The sequence below is a fragment of the Passer domesticus genome, chromosome 6 (genome assembly GCF_036417665.1).
Source record: "Passer domesticus isolate bPasDom1 chromosome 6, bPasDom1.hap1, whole genome shotgun sequence".
Lineage (NCBI taxonomy): Eukaryota > Metazoa > Chordata > Aves > Passeriformes > Passeridae > Passer > Passer domesticus.
Genome location: NC_087479.1, coordinates 1194538 through 1222038, shown reverse-complemented (window position 1 = coordinate 1222038; position 27501 = coordinate 1194538). Strand labels below are relative to the sequence as shown.

The 27501-nt window shown below is 45.1% G+C and overlaps 1 protein-coding gene across 2 annotated transcripts in view; it reads left to right on the top strand.

Annotated features, from left to right (window-relative positions):
* Window positions 1–27501, top strand: part of MDGA2 (MAM domain containing glycosylphosphatidylinositol anchor 2) — a 194626-nt gene that overhangs the window by 147222 nt on the left and 19903 nt on the right. For both annotated transcript variants that reach the window (XM_064422771.1, XM_064422772.1), the window contains 3 exons: window positions 12359–12507; window positions 22205–22382; window positions 24614–24634. In XM_064422771.1, coding sequence (XP_064278841.1) covers window positions 12359–12507; window positions 22205–22382; window positions 24614–24634 — 348 coding nt within the window. The remainder of the gene's footprint in view (window positions 1–12358; window positions 12508–22204; window positions 22383–24613; window positions 24635–27501) is intronic.

The following is a 27501-nucleotide window of genomic DNA, read 5'->3' as shown; positions in this document are numbered from 1 at the left end:
GGTTTTCTTTAAAACTGTGTTCATGGAGTGTTTGGGTCTTGGGTTTCCTGTGTTCAGGATGACCCCAGAGTCCCTTTTTCCCAGCCCAATGGTTGAAGAAAGAGTCGGGATTCTTCGGCTCTGCTTCACAAGGTTGTTTATTGTCTCTAATCCAAAATATTTTCTCTCAGACCCGCAGAGGTCTGATCTGCAGCTCTGCCAAGGGCACACTGCCTGCCCCTGGGCTGGTGTCTACATTTCATACTACAAGTCACGTGTACTTTATTTATCATTATTTTCCAATACGTATCACCTATGTTAGACTGTCTGCTTCTATTCTAAACCAATCCAAATGTGCCACCATCACCCAGAAGATGGAGGCTAAGAGAAGAAGGAAGAAGAACAGGACAATGCCCAGATCCCCCCATCTTGCCTCCTAGACCCCCTATAATAAAATCCCCAAAATTCCACTTTTCACCTGGTGATTAATTAATTATTACTCAAACTTCTGTGACTTGTGATTCTTCATACAAGGCTGGTAATTTGCTCCACGGGTTAAGATCGAAATCCCAAGTGTTTTTGGCTTCCTGCCAGGACTCCCCAGCCCCTGCCAGGGGCACGTCATCCAGGGCACCCAGAGGGATGTCCTGGGTTCCGACATTTGGGTTTTGTTGGGAGAGGCTTGATAGACCTCAAGGAAGATTCCCAGATTTTGAGTTTGGAATCTCCAGGTTGTGAGTAGCCAGGAGATAAATTGACATGAAGGGAATGACATCCCCTCAGCAAGAATTTCTCAGCACAAATGTGGTGGGAACACAGCAAATCCCTGGTTCTGGATGGTTCTGCTCCTTCCAAATGGGATGCAACCTTTGGCTGACACCATTCAGAGCCTGCTGGAGGGGTTTTCACAGCCACCAACTTCTCCAAATCTTGGGATTTTAATACCAAACGCAGCTCTGAAGGAAACAAAAAAAAAATTGTTTAGTCTCAAATGAGTATATTTGGTTCAATCTATTCATCAGGACTTGGATTCCAGACTGTGGAAAGTTATTCCAAGACAATTATTTTGCCAGGACTGGGGCAATTTGAGTAGTTTTAGCAAACCACAAAATGGAAAATGAGTCCTAAAATGATTTTATGATGTTTCCCATTTCCCACCCCTCCCTGTGCTCATTTAGGGTTCATCCCATCCTGCTAATTTATGGTGGATTAAGGATGCTGGAAGTAACACTTTGACTTTTCTTAGTCTTTTAAAGTTAAAACTGACTTTATTTAGCAAATAAATTCTTTTCCACTGCTCTCAGAGCAGTGGCTGTGTTGTACTCCCGAATCTCAGCAGCACAGATGGAGTTGAAGCCCCAGGGAACTGAAAAAGCTGAAAAAAATGATGAAATGGTTAAAAAAGAGGCTTGGATTTCACTGGGAATGTGAATAGAGACAAGAAATGGAGCACTTCTTAGGCATAATTGGAAAAAAAAAGCCCAATAAATAACTGCAAGGCAGGAATGTGGCAGTTGTGTGGAGCTTTTGTTTTGGGGGGAATAATGGGTTGTTGTAACCCATTTTTAGCTGGTTTATTTCTGGTTTTTCATGCAGGAAAATAGAAATGTGCTGGACTGGGGCTGCAGAAAACCATTGGTATGCTCAGAGAAAGCTTTTCAGTACAGCATTTCACGCAGACTGGCTTGAAAGATTTATTCTGACCCCCGAGCCTGCAAAATCTCCTTTTTTTTCCCTGTATATTTTGAGCCAGATTGGAGGAGATGAAAGCCAAATAAATCACACACGGAAAAGGGGTTAATTTATAGCATCTGGGCCAACATGAGGCAGATGTAACCTGCCAGTCTCTTCAAAATAAATAAGAAGTGACAAGGCAAATTGTGTTTGTGGGGAAGCAGAGCTGAGTTCATGCTCCTTACAGCTTCACCACCTCGAGATTTTATTCAGGGCCAGATCATATCCAGAGAGCAGCAAAAAGTCCATTCCAGGCTGTGGCTTCGGAAAACCCTGCCAGGGCTGGGAGCAAATAAATCAAACCAGATCCGTGAATGGCAGAGGCTGAGGAGCCTCCCTGAGGGAGGGTTTGGTGCTGGAGGAGGAGGGGGATGAGCACAGGGAGCTTCTCCCTCCCTGGAGCAGCTGCTGAGGTGCCAGAGGTTCCTCCAGGACACACCTGAGCCCTGCTGGGTCACAGCCTGGCCTGGCCTGGCCAGCTGGGGACACCCCAGGAGCAGCTTTTTCACTGTGGTGTGGGCTCCTCCAGGCAGCGTGGGCTGGTCTCTGTGTTTTCCAGGTTCCCAGTTTGCAAAGGAGGGATGAAGTGGGATCTGCTTCTGCTTCCTTTTCTTCTCTTTCTTCTTCTCTTTTTTCCTTTTCTTCTCCTCCTCCTCCTCCTCCTCCTCCTCCTCCTCCTCCTCCTCCTCCTCCTCCTCCTCCTCCTCCTCCTCCTCCTCCTCCTCCTCCTTCTTCTCCTTCTTCTCCTTCTCCTCCTCCCCCCTTCTTCTATCTTCTTCATCTTTTTTTTTTTTCCTTCTCCTCCTGCTTCTCCTCCCCCTCCTTTTCTTCTTCTCTTTCCACTTCATCATCTTCATGATTCTTATTCTGCATCATTAACAAGCGTCAGGACAAGAGGGAATGGCCTCAGGCTGCCCCAGGGAAGGCTGAAGTTGGATACCAGGGTGAAATTCCTCATGGAAAGGGCTGTCAAGCACTGCCAGGGGCAGCAGTGGAGTCACAATCCCTGCAATTGTCCAAAACCCATGGAGGTGGCTCTTGAGGACATGGGATGGTGGTGACTGCAGGGGGGAGGATTGACAGCCACACCTGATGGTCCCAAAGGTCTTTTCCAACCTGAACAATTCCATGATTCTCTGTGCCCCTGGGGAGCCATTTAGGACTAGGATTACCTAGAACTGAGTTTACCTGACAAGTCCTGGTTTCAAATTTTTCCTCAGTTTGGGAAGTTTGACTCCCTTGAGCTGGAATTTTCTCTGCTGGGCCTGAATTTGTCCTCAGAGTTGTGTCCAAAGAGGGATTTTTAGGTTTTTTAGACAATATTTTGTTCCCTCTCCATTAAATTCTTTAATCAGGGTTGGATACACATCCGTGTGGGATTCCTTCCTGAATTTCCACCAAGAATCTCTGTCCATAGTAGATGGGGCTGGCTTGGCAGAGCAACAGATTTAATATTAAAATTCAAAATTTCAATTATTCATCACAGCCCTGGGTAGGACTAAACAAAGCTCTAATATTATTCCATGGACTTAATTCCTTTTATCAACCAACTCCTGATCCCACCAGCGAGGGAAGGCAGTTTGGAATATTAATTCCGTGTTGTTCTGGCCTGTGGAATTTTTTTGCCCTGGGATATTGCGTTAATTAATGAGCTCATCTTTAATTATTTACTTTGTCTTACATCACCCCGTCAGCGCTTCCAGCCAAGTGCAACATCAAGCCAATCAAGGACTAATTGGGGAGGGTTTAATTGTTAGCTCGTGATCAGAGCTTTCCCTTTCCTTGGAGTTTTTGGAAGCTCTTTGGAGAATTGAGAGCTGACAAACCTGACAATCCAAACATTCCTTCCTTGCCAATACCTCTGGAAGGGATTGTCCCCATCCATGGCAGAGTTCTGGTGGTGCCAGGAATAATTCAGGTTGGAAAAGACCTCGGAGATGATCCAGTCCAACTTTCCACCACTAATCCATGGGACACTCAGGCACCTCACATCTCCTGCCTTCCCTTCTCCCAGAAAACTGGGATTTGAGGAGATGGACACTGGATCATCCCTTCTGATGATCCCAGAATCCACCTCTGGAAAGAGCTCTTTGGAAACTCATTTTTTCTCTAATGAAAAGCATCTTCCAGACCTTTCCAGGAGAAGAACACATGGAAATATTTTGGTTTTCCAGGTTTTCTCTGATTTTTTGATATTGTAAGTGGCAAAATGGAGCACAGCAAACCCTGGATTGAGTTTGCCCCTATGCTGTGTTTCATATGGATGGACCTGTTCCATGAAAGATCTTGGAATTATGGAATAGTTTGGGTTGGAAAAGGCCATGGAAAGGGACATTCTTAATGAAATGTGGTTGCCCAAGCCCCATCCAACCTGACCTTGGACAATTCTAGGGGTGGAATACCCACCCCATCCCTTGGCAAACTCTCTCCATGGATTTAAGTCAACATGAACTCAGATTTAGAGGATTTAGGAGTATTTGGTCCTCTCTTTAGGAAATTATCCTTAATTCGTCCCACTTTTATGAAGGACGAAGGCTTGGATGTGCTGATGATCCCCTCATTTTCCCAATTCCCTGGGACATTCCCTTTTCCTGCCTTGTCCAAACCACAACTAAATGATGCCCTGTAAGATCAGGCACCTCTCCAGGGATTTCTGCCTCAGCGTTTGTTCTGTGTCCCTGTCACCATTCCTGGTAGCACCGTGGTGCTCAGCATGGAGCTGGAATCATTTCCAAATTCCCACTGGAATACAATTCCCAGTGAAGCTGTGACTGCCACTTGTCCGAGCTTTAAAATTCCAACTGGAGCAGCAGCACCAGTGTAAAAATCCTTTTCCATTCATCAGCCAGGAAAAGGGGGTTTTAATTTTAATTAAAAATCTTGGAGATTCCAAGAGAGCCTCTCCTAAAAATGTCAAGAGGGAAAGATCCTTTCAAAAGCACACGGAACATGGGTGATGTTTTGATTCCTGCTGAATTCCTGCCTGGTTTTGGAGGATTGGGATGAGGAGAAGCTTTACCAAGCCCTTGGCAGCAAATCCTGTCCTGCTCTAAAAACTTGACCAGGGCAACTTAAAACACAGGTGGGAAAGTGGGAACAAAAATTCCCACTGGGAAAAAGGAATTTTTCATGGATTTCCTGGTCCAGTGTCCTGCAAAGGCAGTGGACTCTGAGCCAGCAAACCCCTGCTTGGCAATTATTCCAGAGTCTGGAAATTTGGGATATTTACTTCATCAGAGGAGCAGACAATGCCAAATTTTAGGGAAGGGGACAAGGTGGGATTGCTGGATCTCAATCCTACTTTTCCTGTCAGTACTGGGGAGAGGAAAGTGAAGTTAATTCCTTCCATCCCAAGGCTGAAGGATTGAATTCCAGGATGAAGGGAGAGGGTGGCTGAGGTTTTCCCTGTGCTCCAGATTTATGAATCCTTCCTGCTAGTCTGCCCTCGGGGGAGAAGGAAAATAAAGGGATTTCACCCCAAAAAGTCATCACTGGATGTGATCCAGAATGCCAGACAGGCCTGGGTTGGCAGAGACCTGAAATCCCATTTTGTTCTATCCCTTTCCATGGGCAGGGACATCTCCCACTATCCCAGGGTTCCCCAAGCCCATCCAGCCTGGCTTTGGACACTTCCAGGGATCCAGGGGCAGCCACAGGGATGGGGCATTCCTAGGAAATCTGCATTTCAGTCCACTCCTGCTTGCAATTTTGTTTGGTTTCTCCCTCTGAAACAATTCTTTGTGCGACATGAGGGAATTGTGGGCTGGCTCTGCAGTGGCTGAGCAGCCTGTTGGGTTTGTCAGGAAGTTGGGAGCCCACAGCTGGGGAGGGACAGGGATAGGGAGGCTGAATGCCAAGAGGGGAGAGCTGCAGCTTCCTGGGAAACCCTGAGAAATTTGGGAAGCCTTGGAGACCTGGCTGGAGCTGGATCCATGGATAGAGCCTGGATGGGCATGGACAACTGCAGGTGTGGAGGCAGAGCTGTGGGAATGCTCAGGAATGCTGTGATTCCCACTGGCTGGGGGAGTGTAGTGGTTCTGGTTTGTTCATTTGAGATTCCACTAATTTTGAGATTTTTTTGGCTAATGTACTAAATGAATGTGGTGGGTTTGGTGTTGGCTAATCACTAATGTACTTATTTCTTGCTGTGAGGTAGGGTTAGGAGAAAGGTAAAGCAGTTTCAAAACTCTAAAAGGGTATAAAGAAAAATTTATTAATGTAATTATTAATTATTAATGATCTAATTATAATTTATTATATTAATTTACATTTAATTGGGAATTAAATATATTTTAATTATTATTTATTAAAGTATTACATTATTATTTATTAATTTATCAACTTAAAGAAAGAGTAATAAAAGAGTAATAAGAATCAGAGCAAAACTTTTAGAACGCTTCTTTTCTCTCCACAACTTTTTCTTTCTTATTGACAATGTAAAGAAACTAAACTTAAAATTCTAGTCAGATTTTTGCTTTCAGACAGGGAGCAGCCTGGCCAGGGCTGGAGTCCATCCAGGGGCTCTCCTGTTCCTCGTGTTGCTCCAAAGATCCCACAGCACTGCAGCCTGTCCTGGCTGCATTTCCCTCTGCTCTGATCCCATTTCTCCAGGAGATTCCCCTGCTCAGAGGTCACAGTTCCCTCCCTGTGCCCGTGGTGACGCTTTATTATTGATTATTTACAATTCCAGGCCCACATCCCATCCCTTGCCCTGCCCATCCTTCAGGACCCAGGTGCTTGGCACTGCCTGACACCACTTCCCCCTTCCTCACGTGCCATTTCTGTGGGATTTCTGCAGGATTCCCATGGGATTTCTATAGGATTCCCACTGGTGACATGTAAATTGTCACCTTCACACTGAGCCAGGGGTTTCTTTGGAATTGTGGACCCCATTCCCGCAGGAATTGCTTCCTGCCAGGCACAGATGTAGAGTGTGTTCAGCCATATAAAAATGAAGGCATGGAATGCTGGCAGGTTTGGATAGCTGGGAATGGGATCTTCCCAAATCTCACCTATCCCAGTGTGGGAAGCAGGAATCTCCAGATCCTACTACAACTGGATTTCTTTCTCCCTCAAGGCAGCACCGCAGAGCTCACAGCCCCAGAGTGATGGAAAGGGAGCTGAGGAACTCTGGAGTTTAGCTCCTGGGGTCGGGTCGGGGTCGGGGGTCGGGAATCCCGAGCAGGAGCAGCAGGAATTGCAGGGAGGGGAACGGCAGCTCTTGCAGGGCTCAGCCAGCAGATGTCACGTTTGGGTATCGCTGGGGAGGAGCTGGATCCTCGGGAAAACCCCAGGGAAAGGGAGGAGGCGGGGAAGGGCACCTGGAGAAGGAATCTCATGGATGCCACTGGAGCATTCCACGTTTTTCTTTCTTTGGGATGTTGGGTTTCTGTGCCTGGAATGGGAACCTCTAAACCCATTGGAGATGGACAGACCTCAGATAAATTGAAATTTGTGCATCAATTAGGCACAAAAACGTTTGTTTTATTCCCAAATCATCCCTTCCCTGCAAGTTACAATTCATTATTCATACATATAATAATTCATAATAATACAATTCATAATTCTGCAAATATTTTGGGAAGAGATTTTTCTGGGAAGGGTGGGAAAGTCTCATCCCTGACTTCCCAGTGGGAGCAGCAGGTATGGGGTTGTCTGTCCCTGGAATTCCCTGGAGCAGCTGCTTCCTCCAACTATTGGGGGGATTATTTATTATTAATATTTTAATAGGAATAGACTTTATTAACCTTAACCATGCTCAAGTGTCTTCAGCTGCTCAGCCCAAACAATCCAGACCTTGGAAGTCACTCCTGGAGGACAGGGAAGGCCCTGGAAGTCATTCCTGGAGGATTAAGGGAAGGCCACAAATAAAAAAAACATCTTTAAGGTCCCTTCCAAGCCAAATAATTCCCTGATTTTCATCTTCCATGGTTATGGGGAGGCAGAACATGACTGGGATGATCCAGCTGCAGGATTGGATTGAGGAGCAGATCCAGGAGGAGAGAGATGTTGCCTTTCCCAAATGCAAATAAAGAATAAAACATCTTCTGGTTCTTCCTGCAACCCTTCCATAAAACAGAGATCCTGGAATAAAGCAGAGCACAGAAGGGGCAGCATTTTCCATAAATTCAGAGTCTCCCACTATTTTACAGAGTTAAATGCAAGGTTTTATTTAGGATTTATGCTCTCCCAGCATTGTAAGGATGGAAAGGGCTGGAGCTGAGGTTGCCACAAGGGGAAGCATTTATAAATCTCTGATTTTATTTCCTTTCCCTGAATGTGATGGAGTGGGAGCTGCTCAGTGCTCACAGCCAGCTCTGTCACCAGCAGTGCCACAAACGTGGGACAGAGCTGCTGCAATTCCCAAAACTCCAAGGAATTGGCAGAACTTGATGGGAAAATAAGGAGGAAACAGATGAGGAAATGATTCCTTGAATGCTCCGTGTCCACACAATTCCCACTGTTTGTTCCTGCAGGATGGGGAGCCAACACCAATCCCACCCTCTGGGATCTGGGACATTTAGGGACACAGGGTTTGGGGCACTTGTGGCATTGCTGAGATCCCTGTGCTGCTGTGCTCTCATCCCAGTTGGAATTTGCAGTGCCCAGTCCAGCAACAATTCCTTTAAGGGATTCTTTTCCTCAGGGATAAATGGCTGAGTGATCCCAATAGACCACAGGATGAGGAATCCTGGCTGATCATTTTCTCTAAAAGAGACCAGCTAAAACTCTTTCCTTTTATTTTAAAAACGAAAAATCCGCGAGTCTTACAAAATAAGGAATGTGGAATCCAAGGAGGCAGGTTTTTTACAGATTTTAAGGGTGACAGATTGACAGCTGAAAAATTCAGGTGTCAGAAACAGCTGGTCCTCAGCCAGATTTATTTCCTGAGATCTGAGGATAAAAGGGATGGGAACACTTCAGGGAAAGCTGAAAAGTTGAGGAAGCCACGGAGCCAACAATGAAATCCTCTTGAAATGTGGGAAACAGCTCCGGGTTTGAAGGCAGGGTGGGAAATGGTCACCGAGAGAGGGATCCTTTTATCAGAGTGAAATCAAACTCCAGCACCAAGATCTGCTAAAATCTGGAGAACTGGGAGAGAAAGCACTCTGCCTCCTGGATTTCCATCCCAAGGGATGATAATAAATGATCATGGAAGTTCTGCACTAGGACACTTCAGCCCATTTGGTGAATGAATGGGAATTTGGGGGATTGCAGAGCTGGGAGGGGGATGTTATTTCTTTGCTTGGAACAACTTCAAACCCAGAGAGAGAGAGAGACTTTGGATAAAGGCCTGGAGTGCCAGGACAAGGGGAATGCCTCAATCCACTTCTGTTCAGGGCAATTCTCCAGCTCTTAGATCCCTGTGGAGCTTGGGATGGAGCAGCTGAAGTGACTTTTCCCTTTGCTTGGTTTCTCTAATTCAGTGCCACAGAGAATTCATCCCATTTTTGACCTTACACTGGTACAGGGCTGGTGGAAAACGTTTGGATGCACTGCCTGGAGGGATTGAATGCTGCACAACAAATGCTCATGACTGAAGAAAAATGGAGAAGAAAATGGAGAAGAAAAGGCTCTGGGAAGAGCTCAGAGCCCCCTGAAGGGCCTGAAGGGGCTCCAGGAGAGCTGGAGATGGACTGGGGACAAGGCATGGAGGGACAGGACACAGGGAATGACTTTAGGCTGGAAAAAGGGAGATTTAGATGGGATATTGGGAAGGAATTCCTGGCTGGGAGGGTGGGGAGGGGCTGGGCTGGAATTGCCAGAGCAGCTGTGGCTGCCCCTGGATCCCTGGCAGTGCCCAGGGCCCTGCACCCAGAGACAGACAAAGACATCCAGGGACACATGGGGCACCCAGGGCTGAGGCCCCTCTCAGCTGGGGCTCCTCTCCAGGCTGAGCAGCCCCAGCTCCCTCAGCCTTTCCTGGGCATGGAGATGCTCCAGCCCTTCCTCATCCTCACATCCCTGCTCTGGACCAGATCCAGGAGCTCCAGGTCCCTCCTGTCCTGCTCATCCCAGAGCTGGACGCAGGGTCCCCAGGGATGAAACTCCACAAACTCTGGATCACCTGGGCTTTGAGGTGGGAAGCCCATTAAGAGCTGAGATCCCAGAAACCTCTCACATTCCTGTCATCCCAGCTAAAAATGATCTTCCACCCCAAAATCCACATTGTGCCAACCTCCAGGCTCCTGACCATGAGCAGAACTTTCTATGTGACACAACCCAACTCCTGCTTCCATTCAAAGCTCTGGGAAGCCTCAGAGAAAACCACAACATCCTCACATCCCTCCCCTGGATGATATCCAGGAGCTCCAGGTCCCTCCTCTCCCAAGATCCAGAGCCAAGGGATTTGGGGACAAGGGACATTTCCAGGTTCCCCATAACTCCCACACTTCCAGAAGCCACCTCTGCTTTCCCTGCACTCCAAACCACGTCCCTGCTTCCCCAAGTTTACAAGGCAAGCTCTGAGCATTGTGCTGTTGAATTTCCAGCCTCTCCATTCCCGGCGTTGTTTTCACAGGGATTTGGGATAATGCAGCTCTTCACGGTGCCTCATTACTCCCCCAAAGGTGCCGGTGTTGTTCAAGTGCCCCTCCTGTGACAAGTGGCTCATTACGGCTCCTCTCAGTCCCCCCCAGAGATCCCATTATATCCAACAGCAGTGGGAGTGGGAAGAGGATAATTTGCATCCAGCATGAGCTTTTCCCATTATTCCCACTTCTCAGGAACAAGGAAAACAAATTGTCTCGACTGCTGCTCCCTTTTTATTCCCGCTGCAGTCCCTTTTTTCCAGCAGTGGTTTTGCTTTGCTCCCTCTCCTTGGAATATTGTTGTTTGCTCCTCCACTCTGGGCTAATTGAAGGTACTCATTCCCTGGGCAATTGGGAAAAATATCTTGGCTAAGAGGGCTTTTTATCCTGGGAAAAGAAAAGCGTGGTCGGAGAGAAAAGCTGGATCAATAGGTGCCATGTTGCTGTTTATTCCCAGGATTTTGCCTTTGTTCCTTTGCATTTTGGGGGGCTTTTAAGGCATTTTTTCCTCCTCTTCTCACGGCTTTTCTGCTGATGGAAATTGTCCCATTTGGAATTCAAAATGCCTTTCATCCTTCTCTATTTCCACCTGAGTCAGGGATAGTTTTGAGGAGAAAATCCCTAAATTCAGTGTTTGTTTCGTCACAGACTCCTGAAATCCCAGTTAAGGGAAGGGAGTAATGAATCCATATCCCTCCCATATTCTGTGTGACAGGCAGGCCATGTTTTCCCAGGTTTTTCCAGCCCTTTGCCAATTATTCCCACTGCCAAATCCCTGCAAAAGTATGGATGGAAGTAGAAAGATCTCAACTCCTTGGATCCTGGGAATGAGGGGCTGGCTGCAGTAGGATCTCAGCCTTTGGATCCCAGGAATGAGGGGCTGGATCCAGTTGAATCTCAAACCTTGGATCCTGAGAATGAGGGGCTGGATCTCAACCACTGGATTTTGGGAATGAGGGGTGGCTGCAGTTGAATCTCAACCCCTGGATCCTGGGAATTAGCAGCTGGATCTCAGCCCTTGGATCCCAGGAATGAAGGGATGGCTGCAGTTGGATCTCAGCCCTTGGATCCTGGGAATGAGGGGTGGCTCCAGCTGGAACCCTTGGATCTGGGAATGCCCAACTGAAGTTATTTCCTGATGATTTTCCTGTGTTTTCCCTCCATTTTTGCGATGGATGGGTGAATTCTTGGCTGGCTGAGTTATTCTCTGGCTGCCGGGCCAGGGAATTCCATGGTTTCTGGTGATGCCTTGGGAAGGCTGCCTTAGAACAGAGGCTGGATGGAGTTCCAGAATAAAGTAGGGATTGATTCCAAGGATCTCCTCCATGGATCCACCTTGGGCAGCACCAGAGCCCAGCCAGGGCTGCCCCCAAGATGAACCCAAATGGCCCCAAAATGCACGAGCGCTGCCGGGGTCTCTCCCTGGGCTCAGCTCTGCTCCATGTGCACATTGCAGTTCAGTGTCCAGTTCCAGCTGCAGCCCCTGCAGTCCCACCCTGCTTGTTTTTCTCTCTGCAGCCCACGGGCTTTGTGCTCCTGGGCTGAGATTGGGATCATTTGTCCTTGGTGCCCAGCTGGAGCAGGAATTGTTTTGTGTCCCTGCTCTGTGCACAGAGCTCACCATCCCCTCATTGAAGCCCAGCCCTGTAGTTATGATATTTTTATGAAAAATCCTTTGCTAGGATTTTCCCCTCCTGAGGAGCTGAGAGCCTCAGGAGAGAAATGTAAACAATAACTATCTGCTGCTGTGGAATGCAGCAAGTGCATCTTTTATTAGACCATGAGGATTGTTTTCACTTGATGACCAACCACAGCCACCTGTGTTGAGGCTGTGAGCAGTCACGAGATTTTGTTATTTATTCTATTCTTGTTCTTTGCATCCTTCCGATCATTCTTTTCTCTCTGTTCTTTTAGTATAGTGTTTATGTAGTATTTTAATATAATATATATCATAAGATAATAAACCAGCCTTCTGAAAATGGAGTCAAGCCTTGCGTCTCCACGCATGGGGAGTCCTCAACACAGCCCCACACACCAAAGCAGCACAGAATGTGAAAATATAAAAGCTAAACCTGAGGCATCAGCGCTTTCCCTAACTCCATCCTTCTCCCCAGGAAAAGCCTACGCCCCGGAATTCTACTACGACACGTACAACCCGCTGTGGCAGAACCGGCCGCGGGTCTATTCCTACAGCCTGCAGTGGACGCAGATGAATCCCAGCGCCGTGGATCGGATCCTGGCCTATCGCCTGGGGATCCGCCAGGTGAGGCCGGGAGCACCCGCGCGGGGCTTGCCTCGGGAGCCGCCTGGCTCCGGGATGTCGGCTGGGCCCTGAGGGAACTAGTTATTTTATTTTGGTTTATATAGTTTTATTTTGTTTTATTTTATTTTATTTTATTTTATTTTATTTTATTTTATTTTATTTTATGTTATTTTATTTTATTTTATTTTATTTTATGTTATTTTATTTTATTTTTTTAAAAAAATTAATTTTTTTAAATTTTATTTTATTCCATTCCATTCCCTCATGTTATTTTACATTATTTATTTTTATTAAATTTCATTTTATGTTCTTTTATTTTGCTTCAATCTGTTTCATTTTACTTTTGAAACTTCATTTTATTTAATTTTAATTTTGATATTTGTATTTTATTTTATTCTTCATTTATTATATTTTTGTTTTATTTTATTTTATATTATTTTACTACATTTTTATTTTATTTCATTTTATTTCACTTTATTATTTTATTTCACTTTTTTCTTTATTCTCTCTTTTTAAATTTATATTATTTTACTTTATTTAATTTAGTTTTATTTTCTATTTCTTTTTATTTTATTTTATTTTACTTTATTTTACTTTATTTTACTTTAATTTCATTTCATTTCATTTCATTTCATTTCATTTCATTTCATTTCATTTTACTTTATTTTATTTCTACTTCATTTTAATTAATTTTTTTTCCCAGTCCATTTCCACAATCCATCCTCCTCCAAGTCATCCTTCTCCATTTGCCTCCTTCCCTGGGAGCATCCAGCTGATAATTTTTGGGAATTTTGTCAGCTTCCCACTGATCTTTCCCTTCAAATAATCCCCCAACAGATTGATCCTGAAAATCTTGGGATGTTCAGCACCTGCAATAATAATTGGGGTGGGATATCGAGTGGAAAGATTTAAATGAATTTTACAGAGCGATATTTTGGAAAATATAAGGAAGAAAATCGTTTGTTATCCCACAGATTTCCCACTCAGATGAGCTTTGGAAAGCAAATTCCAATTTTGGTGTTTTATTTATTGGGATTTGGGTTTGGGTGACTTCCCTGGAAGTTGTGGAGTTCCTGGGACACGGCCAGGGAAGGGCTGTGTTGCCAGCAGGGGGCTGGAGCTGGGATCTTCCTGCATCCCAGGAATGTGAGATGGAATCGGGGATGTTTAATCCGTGTTTAACTCCTGGCACTGCTGGGTACGAATCGGCTCCGGGGGTCCCAGGCCCCGGGAGGAAGCAGGAAATTCTGGAAGGAACTCGCTGAAGGAAAGGAATTTCTGGTGGAATTAACTGGTTTAGGAATTTTAGCTGTTTTTCCCATTTAATTTTAATTTCATTTTAATTATCTTATGTAATTAACGGAGTTACTCTGTGTCAGCCTTATCCAAATACTCCCATTTTTCTCCCCAAAGCCCCATTTCTTTGGGAATTCTATCCCAGCCTCTCCTCACCCTCCCAGGAATTCCTTCCCCATATCCACTAAGCCTGGCTGAGTCACAGAACCATTGACACATTCCTGTCACATCCTGCTTCTCTGCTGTCACTGGGATTGAGAGAAATTCCTCACTCCAAGAGGGATCCACTGCTGGGAAAGCAGGACACAGGGAAAAACTCTGGCACTGCAAGCACTGGTTAAGGAGAATTTAAAAAAAAAAAAACCATCACAGATAATGTTATAAATATTATTTGATAAAATAATTAAGCTTGGCTTAACAACAAATCAGGGAAGCCAGGAAGGCAGAGGAGTCACAAAAATAGGGAATTGTCACTTTTCTGCCTATGGAGTGAGAATGGAAAGATGGCAAAATGGAAACTGAGGTCCCCCAGGAGAAATGGATTTATTTATTTATTTATTATTTCTTTTATTTCAGACCCCACCTGAAGAGCAGGAATTCTGCAGATTCCTTCTCTCAGGATCATGGGGATCACATCTGCTCCAAAGGGGAACATGTTGGCAAGCTGGGAATTTCCAGCAATCCATTGGATTTGCTCTGGGGCATGAAAAATACTGAAAGATTTCTTCAGAACCAGTCACAGAAATTACATTTGTAGCAATTAATTCAGTGAGGGAACAGAGAGAGTTGGAACTCCACATTTTTGTTGGAATATTCCTCATGTTGTTTCCATAAAGGATTTTAATCTTTCGCCTCCAAGGGAATATTTTCTGTCCCAAAGATTTCCCTACACTCATTGAATTTGGAAATCTAAAGAGGTTTGGGTGTGGTTTTTTTTGTGGAATGAGGGAGGAAAAGTTTGGCAAGAAAAAAAAAAAAAAAAGAGATTGTGACATGCAGGGACACGTTTTTCATCAATGTTCCTGGCATTGGGAAATTAAATTAGAGCAGGAATGGTTGTGATTCCCAATTTCCACTTTTCAGGGCTGATTCCTCCTGTGCTGCTTCTTCACAGCTCTGAGGCTGCATTTGCAAACAGCAAGGTGAGGTCTGGACCAGGTCTGCTCCTGCCGACTTAAAACTGGTTCTAAGCTTCAGATGGATCAGGGAAATATTTATGGATCATGCTGAAAATGAAATTTATGCTGATTTTGACTTAAGGAATTCAGAGCTGGGAGTTGGAATTCCTGTGGAGCCAGGCTGGGAGAGCTGGGAATGTTCCCCTGGAGAGGAGAAGGCTCCAGGGAGAGCTCAGAGCCCCTGGCAGGGCCTGAAGGGGCTCCAGGAGAGCTGCAGAGGGACTGGGGACAAGGCATGGAGGGACAGGAGCCAGGGAATGGCTCCCACTGCCAGAGGGCAGGGATGGGTGGGAGATTGGGAACTGGGAATTGCTGGCTGGGCTGGAATTGCCAGAGCAGCTGTGGCTGCCCCTGGATCCCTGGCAGTGCCCAAGGCCAGGCTGGACACTGGGGCTGGAGCAGCCTGGCACAGTGGGAGGTGTCCCCGCCCATCCAGGATGGGATTTAAGGTCTCCTCAATTGTCCGTGGGGAATATGCCATAAAATTCACATGTGACACAATCAGAACACCTTGTCTGGATCCTAGAGCAGCTCAGGAGGTTCTAAATCTTCCTGCATGGAGCATTTATGGGAAAAGAGCTGGAAGGGATTCACCAGAATCATCTAGTCCAGCTCCTGAACTTGTCTTTGAGAGCCTTCGGGCTCCATGAATTTCCTGGTGGGACCTCACTTCTTCTGCCAGTGGCACACTGGATTTGCTTTGGGATTTATTTGTGGCCAAAGGAATCAGCCATAAAACTGGGACATGTGGCACTGTCAGGACACCTGGTCTGGATGCTAGAGCAGCTCAGGAGGTTCCAAATCCTCCTGCATGGAGCATTTGTGGAAAAGGGAGTGTGGAGCACAGGGAATTTCCATTCCTGGGGGCACTGCTGAGCACAGCCCTTCATCTGGAGCTGAAGGATGGGGACAACCTTGGTGTCCTGTCAGGGGAACTGCCTGGATTGGGTCACCCTCAGCTTCCTTGGGAATGTTCCAAGGTCTGCCAAGACATTCTTGAACAGCAGGAACATTTATCCATCTCCTTAAGAGCCCTCTGGAGAATATTCCAACAGTAATGCATTTCATGGATGCATTTTTGCATTTCAATGATGCATTTTTTGATGTGGCTTTGGAATCAGTGACCCAGATTCTTCCAGGTTTTTGTCCTTTTCCAAGCATCTCTGTGTGTATTCCCTGGCCAGCCTTTGACACTCCAGAAGCTGATTTTATTAAGTCTCAAATCATGGAATATTTAGGTTGGAAAAGCCCTCTCAGACCAGCAAATCCAATCCATGTCCCCAAGTGCCACATCCACACTTCCAGGATGACAACTCCAGCACTTCCCTGGGCAGCTTGTTCCAACAAAATATTTTCCAAGCTTGTAGAAAATGGTCCCAAATGCCTCTCAGAGGGTTTCTCTACTCCTGGAAGTTTATCCACCCAGACAAAACCACTTTTGGACCTCCTCTTCCAGCTCCTGCCTCACGGAGCTCAGTTTGGAACAGCCATGAATATCCTTGTGCTTTTCCAGAAGCTTCACTTGGACATCCCAGAGCAGCTCCATTCCTGCAGCTGCTCCAACCACCTCTGGCTCCCTCTGGCACCACGTGGAGATGTTCCCTTTCCACACTTTGCTGTTCCCAAAGCCAGAATTCCATCTCTTCCCAACAAATGACAACGTTTAGCGACTCCCAGCATCCGAGCAGCACCAGGCGGGCGCCTCCGGCTCTCTGATATTTCCTGTCAGCAGGATGAAAGCAAATTGAAGCAGGGAGACTTTTCCAGAGCAGCCAGGGAGGGCGTGCAGCTCTGATCTCCGCGGTGGCTGCTCTCAGCAGGTGACAGCGGGTGACAGCCACGTCCCCGCAGCCGCCGTGACCTAGAAAAGGAGCAGTTCCGCTGTGAAGGAGTCATAAAAATTCAGCTGGTCCCTGTAAACCAGAGAGCAGCTTGTTCCAGCTTGTTACATAAAAGATTCAGGCTCCCACCTTTCCTTTATTCCCAGCCCCGGGAGCCGGCGGTGTCCGCGGGTTGGGAATGAGAATCTCTTCAAACAGCCCCGAGCAGGGCACGGCTCTGGCGCTTCCTCCCGGTCACCTTTGGGTTTGAGTGGATTTTTGACTTCTGCTGTCACTCAGCACTGAGCAGGGACTGGTGGATTCAAATATCCTGGGAAAGGCTGAGCAGTCACTGGCTGAAAACAGAGATGGGAATTTTCTGTCAGTGCCACGGCATAGATCCCACAGCCTTGGATAAATGGCTATGGATAAAGGGAGTGAGAAGGCATTTATTGCCTTTCTGATTAAAGAGTCTCAAAATCCCAAAATGTTGTGGCTTGGGAGCCCAAATCTCATCCCATCCCACCCCTGCCATGGCAGGGACGCCTCCCACTGCCCCAGGCTGCTCCAACCCCAGTGTCCAACCTGGCCTTGGGCACTGCCAGGGATCCAGGGGCTGCCACAGCTGCTCTGGCAATTCCAGCCCAGCCAGGAATTCCCAATTCCCAATATCCCATCTATCCCTATCTTCTCATATTTTGAAGCCATTCCCCTCGTCCTGGCACTCCAGGTCTTTATCCAAAGTCCCTCTCTCTCTCCCTGGGTTTGAAGTTGTTCCAAGCAAGGAAACAACATCCCCTTCCCAGCTCTGCAATCCCCTGAATTCCCATTCATTCACCAAATGGGCTGAAGTGTCCTAGTGCAGAACTTCCATGATCATTTATTATCATCCCTTGGGATGGAAATCCAGGAGGCAGAGTGCTTTCTCTCCCAATTCTCCAGATTTTAGCAGATCTTGGTGCTGGAGTTTGATTTCACTCTGATAAAAGGATCCCTCTCCCAGTGACCATTTCCCACCCTGCCTTCACACCCGGAGCTGTTTCCCACATTTCAAGAGGATTTCATTGTTGGCTCCGTGGCTTCCTCAACTTTTCAGCTTTCCCTGGAGTGTTCCCATCCCTTTCATCCTCAGACCTCAGACAATAAATCTGGCTGAGGACCAGCTGTTTCTGACACCTGAATTTTTCAGCTGTCAATTTGTAGCCCCTAAAATTTGTATCTAAAACTTTCTGAATCCTTGGATTACACATTCTTTATTTTTTAAGACTTGGGAATTTAGGTTCTAAAAAAAAGGGGGAAATAGATATTTTTTTAATACATGTATCACAGAAATAATGATGATAATAATATAAAACAATGAAATAATGAAAATGAATGGGAGGAGCAAATCCTGGAGGATTGTTGATATAATCCTTCAAGAAGAAAGTCGATTACATGCCCAGGATTTTTCCCCTGGATTAGGAATGGTTTAATTGGGAAAGACCGTGCCCACTGTTGAATGGGCTTTAGAGGAGAAAAGGAAGGCAAAGAGGTTTATTATGCAACTGCCAAATTGTGGGAATCCATAGGATTAGAGAATTCACCAAATCAGTGAATCCTGGAATATCCTGAGTTGGAGGGATCCCGAGGATCGTCCAGCTCAACTCCTTCCCTGCCCAGACCTCCAACAATCCCACGCTGGGCATCCCTGGCAGTGCTGGCCAAACCCCGCTGGAGTTCTGGCAGCCTCAGGGCCGTGCCCATTCCCTGAGGAGCTGTTCCAGTGCTGATTCCACCCTCTGGGGGAGGAACCTTTCCTAAAATCCATCCTAAACTTCCCTTGGACATTGAATTTCCTTCTGTCCTGTTGCTGTTCCCTGGGATCAGAGCCCAACTCCCACTCAGGACACTCTGGATCAGTTTGTCCCTGGCTCAAGCCAAGCCTCACCTGCCCAGTCTGGGCTGGGTTTGAGCTGTTGGTCCCACTTGGATCCACAAGAGCCAGGATCCACCTCTGCAGGAGAGCAGGGAGGCAGGACTGGCTCCACACAGAAAGACATGTCAGGGTTTGGGGTTCTGCTGGTTGTGAAAATATTAATCAAAGAGAAAAAGGCGGGGAAATGAGGGGAATTGTGTGAGGAGCAGCTGAGCGCACTGGGATGGTGCAGCTGGAGGGGAGGAGCTGAGGGGAGACCTCGCTGTGGTCCTCAGCATCCTCCTGAGGGCAGCTCAGATTTCAGTTCCCTGGGACAGGGACAGGACCCAGGGAATAGCCAGGGAATGTTTAGGGTGGATTTCAGGAAAGGTTCTTCCCCAGAGGGTGGAATCAGCACTGGAACAGCTCCTCAGGGAATGGGCACAGCCCCGAGGCTGCCAGAGCTCCAGGAGGGTTTGGCCAGTGCTGCCAGGGATGCCCGGGGTGGGATTGTTGGGGGTCTGGGCAGGGACAGGGGCTGGGCTGGATGATCCTTGGGATCCCTTCCCACTCAAGATATTCCATGATTCTCTTCCATCAAGAACAGACCATCCTTTACAGCTTGCCTGAATCCCAGATATTTGTCACTGAGGCATTCCAAATCCATCCTTGGGAATGAATATGACACAGGAGCCACTCCTCAATTTTATATTCTCACCTGTATATCTCTGATTATATTCCAGTCAGAATTATGAAAGAAAAGCGGGAATAACACAGTTTTTCCCTAGGAATTTACTAGGAATTTTCCCTCTGTGATGTGCAACTGGAATATTTGCAAATATTCCATTTGTCCATGAGCTGAACAGTCCAATTTTAGATATAAGACTTCCAAATAAATCTCTTTTTTTTTAAGGAATTTCTATCTACGTGGTTATAAATGGCAAAAAAAAAAAATTACTTTAAACACCGCCACAATTTTTTATGGAGTATCCAATGGATTAATTGACTTTGTCATTAATTTTTTTGTCATCAATTAACATTGTCATGAATTAAAGAGATTCTTGTCCAGCTAGTGGAGTCAGTGAAGGAATTTGTGCTGGGAATCAATAGGCCATGAACAACGGAGCAAGGAGCTGTTTATTTTTTATGAACATATCTGAGCACACAAGGAATCAATCATTAATCATCCCAGAGGATCAACTCAGGAAATCCAGAATTCCAAGGCTTTAAGAGAATAGAGTTTTCCAACGAAAGACATGGAATAAACCTCCTTTTATTGGCATAAATAAAATAAAAAAGCACCCCATAAAATAAAAAAAATACCACATAAATAAAATAAAAAGCACCAGGGTGTTTCCAACCTTCTGGAATAAAAATCTGCCCCATTTATGCCCCCTTTTGCTTTCTGCCTCTTTTGGGAACAAAGATTCCTAAATATTCCTAGGGAAATAGGAGTCCTGTCCCAGACAAACTTTCAGTGCTCCAAGTTGCCAGTGTGGATATTCTCTGCTTAATTAATTACAGGATAATGCAAAAAAAATGCTCCGGGAACTGCTCCCATTTTTCCTCAGGGCTACATAAATATTCCCAAACCACTGAAAAGTTGTTATTCCAGCTTGGCTAAAGTCAATTCCTCACTGTTGGAAAACTAATTCCAAAGTTTATTTCCCACCTGAGTTTTATCCTTATCTTTGTGAGGAAAAAGGCTTTGATTATGAGACTTTTTTCCTTTCGAAAATTCCTTTTCCAACTGAATCCTGGTTCCAATGGATATTCCACCTCTCAACACAGGAATTGAAGTGCAGGGTTGTGTTTCATGATTGTTCCTTGTGGATTTTTTCTTGGAAGCCCCAATCTTGGCTTTTCGTGGAAAAAAGCACAGGCTCAGCGTTGGGCTGCACGGGGAATTTTGGGAAGTGGTGATGAGGATTTGGTTCTTTCCCATCCAGGGGAGCCAAGGTGATTCCAAGGGAAACAGTCTTGGATGATTCCAGCTTGGAATCAGAGCATCTCCAGCTCAGTGCTGGGAGTTTCCAGCACCCCAAGGCATTGTAGGAATTAAGTCCTATTTTAGGGTGTCCTGGGTTCCATTTATTTTCAACTATTTCCATATTTTTCAGCCCAGGTAGTTGGTGTTTCCCAAGTTTGGGAAGCAGCTTCTGGGATTATGGCTCTATTTCCAATGCTGGGTTGGTTTTCCAAGTGGGAAAACCAAAGCTGGGTATGGCAGATCCTGAATTTCTTTATTTATATAGATATATTTATATATTTATTATTCATGTATTTGTATGTTGATATATTGATACAGTTATTGTATATTTCTATATTTGTTTTATATTTTTATTTGAATACTTATTAATATATGTATAATTCATATACTTGTAGCTTTATATATTTTTTATTTATTCATTTGTATATTTGTATATTTATATAATTATTTTTAATATTTATTTATTCCACAGCAGAGCTGGAAAATCAGGGTTGTTTTCCATCCAACACAGCAACAATTTTATGTTGTTTCGGACTTTTTTTCCTCTGGTTTCCATGGTGAAAAATAAGGATTAGACCAGAGCTGGTGTTGATTGCAAGGGGAAAAAAAAGTCAAAATGTGTGTTGTTTCCTATGGAGAAATATCAATATCCAACCCTGGTTTTGGTAGGATAATCCTGAAAAGAAAAATCCAATTGTTTTCCTTTCAGAAAGGAGAAAATAAGGAAGATTTTATTGCTTCTGGAAAGAAGGGCAAGAATTCAAAGCAGAGGCTGAATTTCATAGAAATTAATGTCTGGTTTGGGTAATTGCAAATTTTCCTCATTCATTATTGAAATTCTTTGGGAAATCTCAGTTTTACCCAAAGATGAGTTGGAATAGGGAATATTTTTAATTTTTGTCCTACAGTGCTCACAGGTATCATGGGCATAATGACATAAAACTTGGCTTTAAAAGATTAATTTTACTTATTTTTTTAAAACTTAATCACCACAAACTGACCCTTGCTCCTTGGCTGTAATCCCTGCCTGCTGAGTATCCCAAATCCTCAGCAACTGGGGTAACTCCTGCCCCAAAACACATCCAAGGGCCATCGGACCTCTGGAAGAATATTCCCGATTTTTGGTGTGGTTTGTTACAGAAATTCTCCGCGGTGGGATAACTCAGGAAGTTCATTCCTTGTTGCATCTCCAATTCTTCTGGAATTTTGCAGGTTGCCCAGGTCTGTTCCCACACACCTTTCCTGCCCCAAAACTCATCCAAGTGCCATTTGATTTCTGTTGGGAGAGCATGGTCAGCTGGCAGGGAAGGAATGGCCTCTGGAAGAAATATTCCCAATTTTTGGTGTGGTTTCCATGGTAGGATAGTTCAAGAAGTTCATCCCTTGCTGAATCCTTTGTTGTATTCCTCATTGATTCTTCTGGAATTTTGAAGGTTTCCCAGGCGTGCTCTGCTTTCTAAGGTGAATCCAAATCCCAAAACCTCTGACCTTTGGATATTTTGGATTTTTTGGATGGCAGGCCGGCCAGCAGCGCTGGTGGGAGCAGGAGATCACGGTGAACGGGAACATCCAGAAGGGGGAATTGATCACCTACAACCTGACGGAGCTGATCAAGCCCGAGGCCTACGAGGTCCGCCTGACGCCCATCACCCGATTTGGGGAGGGTGACTCCACCATCCGGGTCATCAAATACAGCGGTGAGCACCCCAAATCCAAGGAAAAGGGGATTGGGAATGTTCTGGGTCACCCGGAATGGCGTGGCTGTTCCCAGTCCTTGGATAATGTCCTGAGTATGGTCATGAGTGTTGTCATCAAAAGGAAGGGGAGAAATGGGGAACAGAGGAAAATTTTCACCTCTTGGATGATTCATAACAACAAAAATGCCCACCTAATAAAATTCTGGACAGCCAAACCCCAAAATAACATCCAATTTTTTTGTGGGAAAAGTTGGAATAAATTAATGCCAGCTTCATGAAATTGGAGATTTCAGGTTGATTCTTGATGAGTTTTGAAGGAAAATCTACAAAGGTTGTTTTCTCCCAGAATGAGCAGGTTTTATTTTAATGTGAATTATTGTTTTTTTTTTTTTTTTCTTTTTAAACAGTGACTGTTTGTGCTCCTATGCAAGATTATAAAATCTATAAATTTATGTAAGAAATAATGGAAGGTTTTTATGAATTTCCCATGTCATGAGTGTGGTCATCCCTAAAGGAAGGGGAGAAATGGGAACAGAGGAAAATTTTCAACTCTAATACCAACAAAAATGCCCAACCAAAATAATTCTGAACAGCCAAAGCCCAAAATCACATCTAATTTTTTGTGGGAAATAAGGAAAAGTTGGAATAAATTAATGCCAGCTTCATCAGACAGCAGATTTACAGTTGATTCTTGTTTTGCAGGACAAGTTTTAAAGAAAAATCTGCAAACAAAATTGTTTTTTTTTTCCCCTGGAATGAGCAGGTTTCATATTAATGTGAATTATTGTCTTTAAAAAAAGAGCAACTGTTTGTAGTCCTCTGCAAGATTATATAATCTATAAATTTATATAAGGAATAATGGAAGGTCTTTATAAATTTCCCTCTAAAAGGTCACTCTGACAAAGATTAATCCACTTAAACTTAAAAAGAAAACCACAATATCCATACATCCTGTTTCCTATATTCCCAGAAATTCAATCCTCTGTTAAATCCATCCAAATACCTATTTTAGGGTGTTTATTTCATTAATAATTGAATTTATTGTTGTTTGTTTGGTTTTGTGCTTTAAAAATTGCAATGAATGAGCAACAAGGACCTTAAAGAGGAGGCTGAAGGATCCCTAAATGTGACACTTCAATGATTCCTCATTTACCACCATCTTCCTGCCACAAAATTCCCACCAAAATGATAAAAACTTCCCCTAAACCCATCTCATCCCCATCCCAAACTGCTCCAGGATCCTCCAAACCCCTTTACACGTTCTCCTGCAGCTGTGCTGCTCCAAATGTGGGATTTTTTTTTTGCCTTTTTCTGGTTGTTTTGGAGGGGTTTTTTTCCCCCAGGTTTCTGATGCTGAATAAATTCAGCTTAACCACCTTCATTTTCTTGTCTGCTTTTGTGCCTGGGTGTGACACAGAGTGTTGGATTTGCTCTGCTGGGAACAATCCAAACCGTGTGACTCGAGGTGACACCTGATGAGATTTTCCACCCAAACCCCTGCATTTAGTTACAAATCAAGCCTCAGTCAATGCAGCTGCCAGCAAGTGCAGCTAATTCCAGGTTCAATCATTCAGGGATCCTGTAAAATTGAGGTTTTTTGGAGAATCAGAGGTAATTTGTAGGTAAAAGATGTAAAAATTGGGTTTCTCGGGGAGATGACACTGGAGCAAATCTCTGCTCGTGTTTCAGGTGAAGTGGTGCTAATTTAGAGGTGCTGTGGAAACTCTAGATTGAATTTGGGATTTTGCTGAATTTTAGGCTGGGATTAAAGCAAGGAAGGGCAGCAAGAAAACCTGGAGTGATGCTCTGGCACTGTCAGATGTCCCCATTAATTGGAGATAAAATTTAATTTTGGATTTTCTGTGATAAAACTCAATTCCAGCCCTGAGCTCAGCTTCCTTCTGCTTCCCACATCTGTGGGGCTGTGGCAGAAGGGCCTTTTCCTAAATCATCCATCCTCAAATTTCTCCTTCTGCAAGCAGAGCCACAGAATAATCCCTCCTTTGATTCCATTCCCAGGTTTTAGATTCCTCTGGATTAAGCTGGGAAGCCATTCCCATGCTTAGGATATTGTGGACATTGTGAAGGTTTGGACTTCATTCTCTTCCAGCCTCTTAAGGTGTGAAGTAGATGAATTTCAATATTCAGCCAGGGGAAATTTAGGATAATCTGAATATTGATGAACTAGAATTTTTTCTTTTAATTAATTTTATTTTTCCTCTGTTTTCCAGCTCCGGTGAATCCACATCTCCGTAAGTATTTAAATTATTTATTTTTTTATCGTCCATGCCATGAAGAACAGTTCATGCATTGGTTGTCCCTCAGAGTTCAAAAGTAAATTTGAAGTATTTTACCCCCAGTTGAAAAGTAAATTTGAAGTACTTTACTTCCAGTGGCAGGAACCACCTGAAGGTGTCATTTGGGATTCCTCTTGTTCCAACAAGGATAAAGGAAGGAAAATCACAGCTCCAGCTCATCTTTCTCATTGCCCCAGAGACTCCATCCAAAGGAAAATATTAATGAGCTAAAGTTCAGATCCAGCTGTGGTGGAGCAGCTCAGGATGAGTTGGGAATGCCATGGGAAATCATGGAAGGGCAGGGACACCTCCCACTGTCCCAGGGTGTCCCAGTGTCCAACCTGGCCTTGGGCACTGCCAGGGATCCAGGGGCAGCCACAGCTGCTCTGGCAATTCCAGCCCAGCCAGCAATTCCCAGTTCCCAATCTCCCATCCATCCCTGCCCTCGGGCAGTGGGAGCCATTCCCTGGCTCCTGTCCCTCCATCCTTGTCCCCAGTCCCTCTGCAGCTCTCCTGGAGCCCCTTCAGACTCTGGAAGGTTCTCTAAGGTCTCCCCCGAGCCTTCCCTGTGGTTCTTGAGTTATTTCCATGCTTTTTAGGGCAGATTGACACCAAAAAGATGGAAGTTCTTCCCCACAGAGACCCAGGAATCCCAGATTCATTGCACAGAAAATTTGGGAGAACCCAAGTGGATCCTGGTTCTCCCCAGATTCTGAGGACACAGCTCCTCAGGCATGACTGGAAATGCAAACTCTTACACGATCAGGCACAGGGATGTCCCAGGCTGGGAATGTCAAAGTCACACTTTGTTCTTCCACTTTTCCATAGGCACCAAATCCCTGCAAATATCCAGGCAGGAGACTGGGATGGAGCTTTGGCACATCCCAGTAAAACCACCCTGTTCCCACAGTCCCACAGCTCCCTACTCCATCATGTTCTCCCTAACCCCAACAAATCCATTTTTTCTGTCACAACATATTGTTTTTAATAGCACGTCCCAAAATTATTCTGGCCTAAGGAGTGAGGTCCAGTCTCCCATTTTTTTCCTGCTCCAGCGCAGAGCCATCAGGCAGGAGCAGGCTCTGCTCCATCCCTCAGACTCAACTTTAAGCCTTTGTGTAAATTTTAAATTTATTTGCAGAAGATCTTGTCCAACATGTTAATAATTAAGCAGGGCTTAGCTCAAAGCTGCCAGGAGCTGTGGGAACCTCTCCCATGGAGTCTAATGAGCAGGGAATGAGACTCTTGCTAATTAATATATTAAATCTAGGCTCTGATGGGAAGAAAAAATACAATCCCAAGTGCTTCACGCTCCTCTAGGATTTTAAGACCTCAAACTAATTTTCCAATTTTTTGTAGGATCATGATAGAATGTGGGTGGCATCCGAATGGGAAAAGGAATGTGTTGGCCCAAGGGAGGGATGGGAAAGTTTTTCCACCAAAGCTGCAGGGTCCCCAGGGCCACTTCTTTCAGGTGGCCAAAGCCATGGTAGAATTCTGCTTTGCTTGCTTTCCCTGAAGATTTTTTGAGTGGAATCCCTTGGTAGGAAAGAAATCCCCGTCTGCATCCCATCTCCACTCCTCAAGGCCACCACTGCCCCACAGCCCCAAGTACCACCTCCACACGGCTTGAAATCCCTCAGGGATGAGCACTCCAAACCTCCCTGGGCAGTTCCAATGTCTTTTCATGAAGAAAAAAAAATTTCCCTGATATCCAATTTAAGACTCTTCTGACCCAGCCTGAGGCCGTTCCCTCTGCTCCTGTCCCTGTTCCCTGGAGCACAGCCCGACCCCCCGGCTGTCCCCTCCTGGCAGGAGCTGTGCAGAGCCACAAGGGCCCCCCTGAACCTTCTTTTCTCCAGGCTCAGCCCCTTCCCAGCTCCCTCAGCCTCTCCTGGGGCTCCAGCCCCTTCCCCAGTTCCTTTGTCTGTTCTTCCTACAAAATCCCCATTGTTCCTAAACTTGTTGGGCTGATTTCTGGTTTTATTTATGCTGTGTGAACAAAGAGAAGCAGCTGTATCCAAACAGGACAAGATTCCTGACTGGAAACTGAAGTCATGCTCTTTCTGCTTCACCTCTGGAATAATCCCATTCCCTAAATCCTGCCTTTTGATGCAATCTCTGTAATGCCCAAGCAAAAAGCATCAAAAGATTCAACTCTGAGGTGGAGCCTCACATCTCCATTCCATTTTTTACCACCTAACAGAAACCATTTAATGTAAACCAGATGGATTTTAGATCAATTAGAGGTCACCCCTGAATAATAGAAGAGAGGAGATGTTCGGGAGTCACATCCAACTTGGATTTTATGGGAATAGATGACACAAATCCGTGCTACAATGAAGGGTTTCACCTCCAGAACAGCTTCAGCTTTTGCTCTAATTGTCAAGGAAATTATTAATGACCTGAATCCACTTCCAGAGCTGCCATGTGCACTGACAAAAGCCACCACTCTCATTAATGTTAATTAGCACCATCGTTAGGGCCATGGCTAGAGCACCTGTGGAAGAGCTGCTTGTTCCTCCTGCCCTCCTGCTCAGCAATTTACAGCTCCAGACCATCCAGACCTATTTAAATGCTCCTACAAAAGTAGGGAGTAAAGCCTGAGGAGCTTTTTCCCATTTTTCTTCTTCTGTCATTTTTTAAGGAGTGTTCAGTGCCAAGAACATTTAGCACTAACCTTTTCCAAGGCATTCCACATGAAATCAATGTTTGACTATTAAATAAATGGCAAACTTTGACTCTTCTTTTTTTTTTTTCCCCACCTGGCCTGAATATTTATTTTATTTTTTTGTCTTCACGTCAGGAAAAAATCTTTTGTT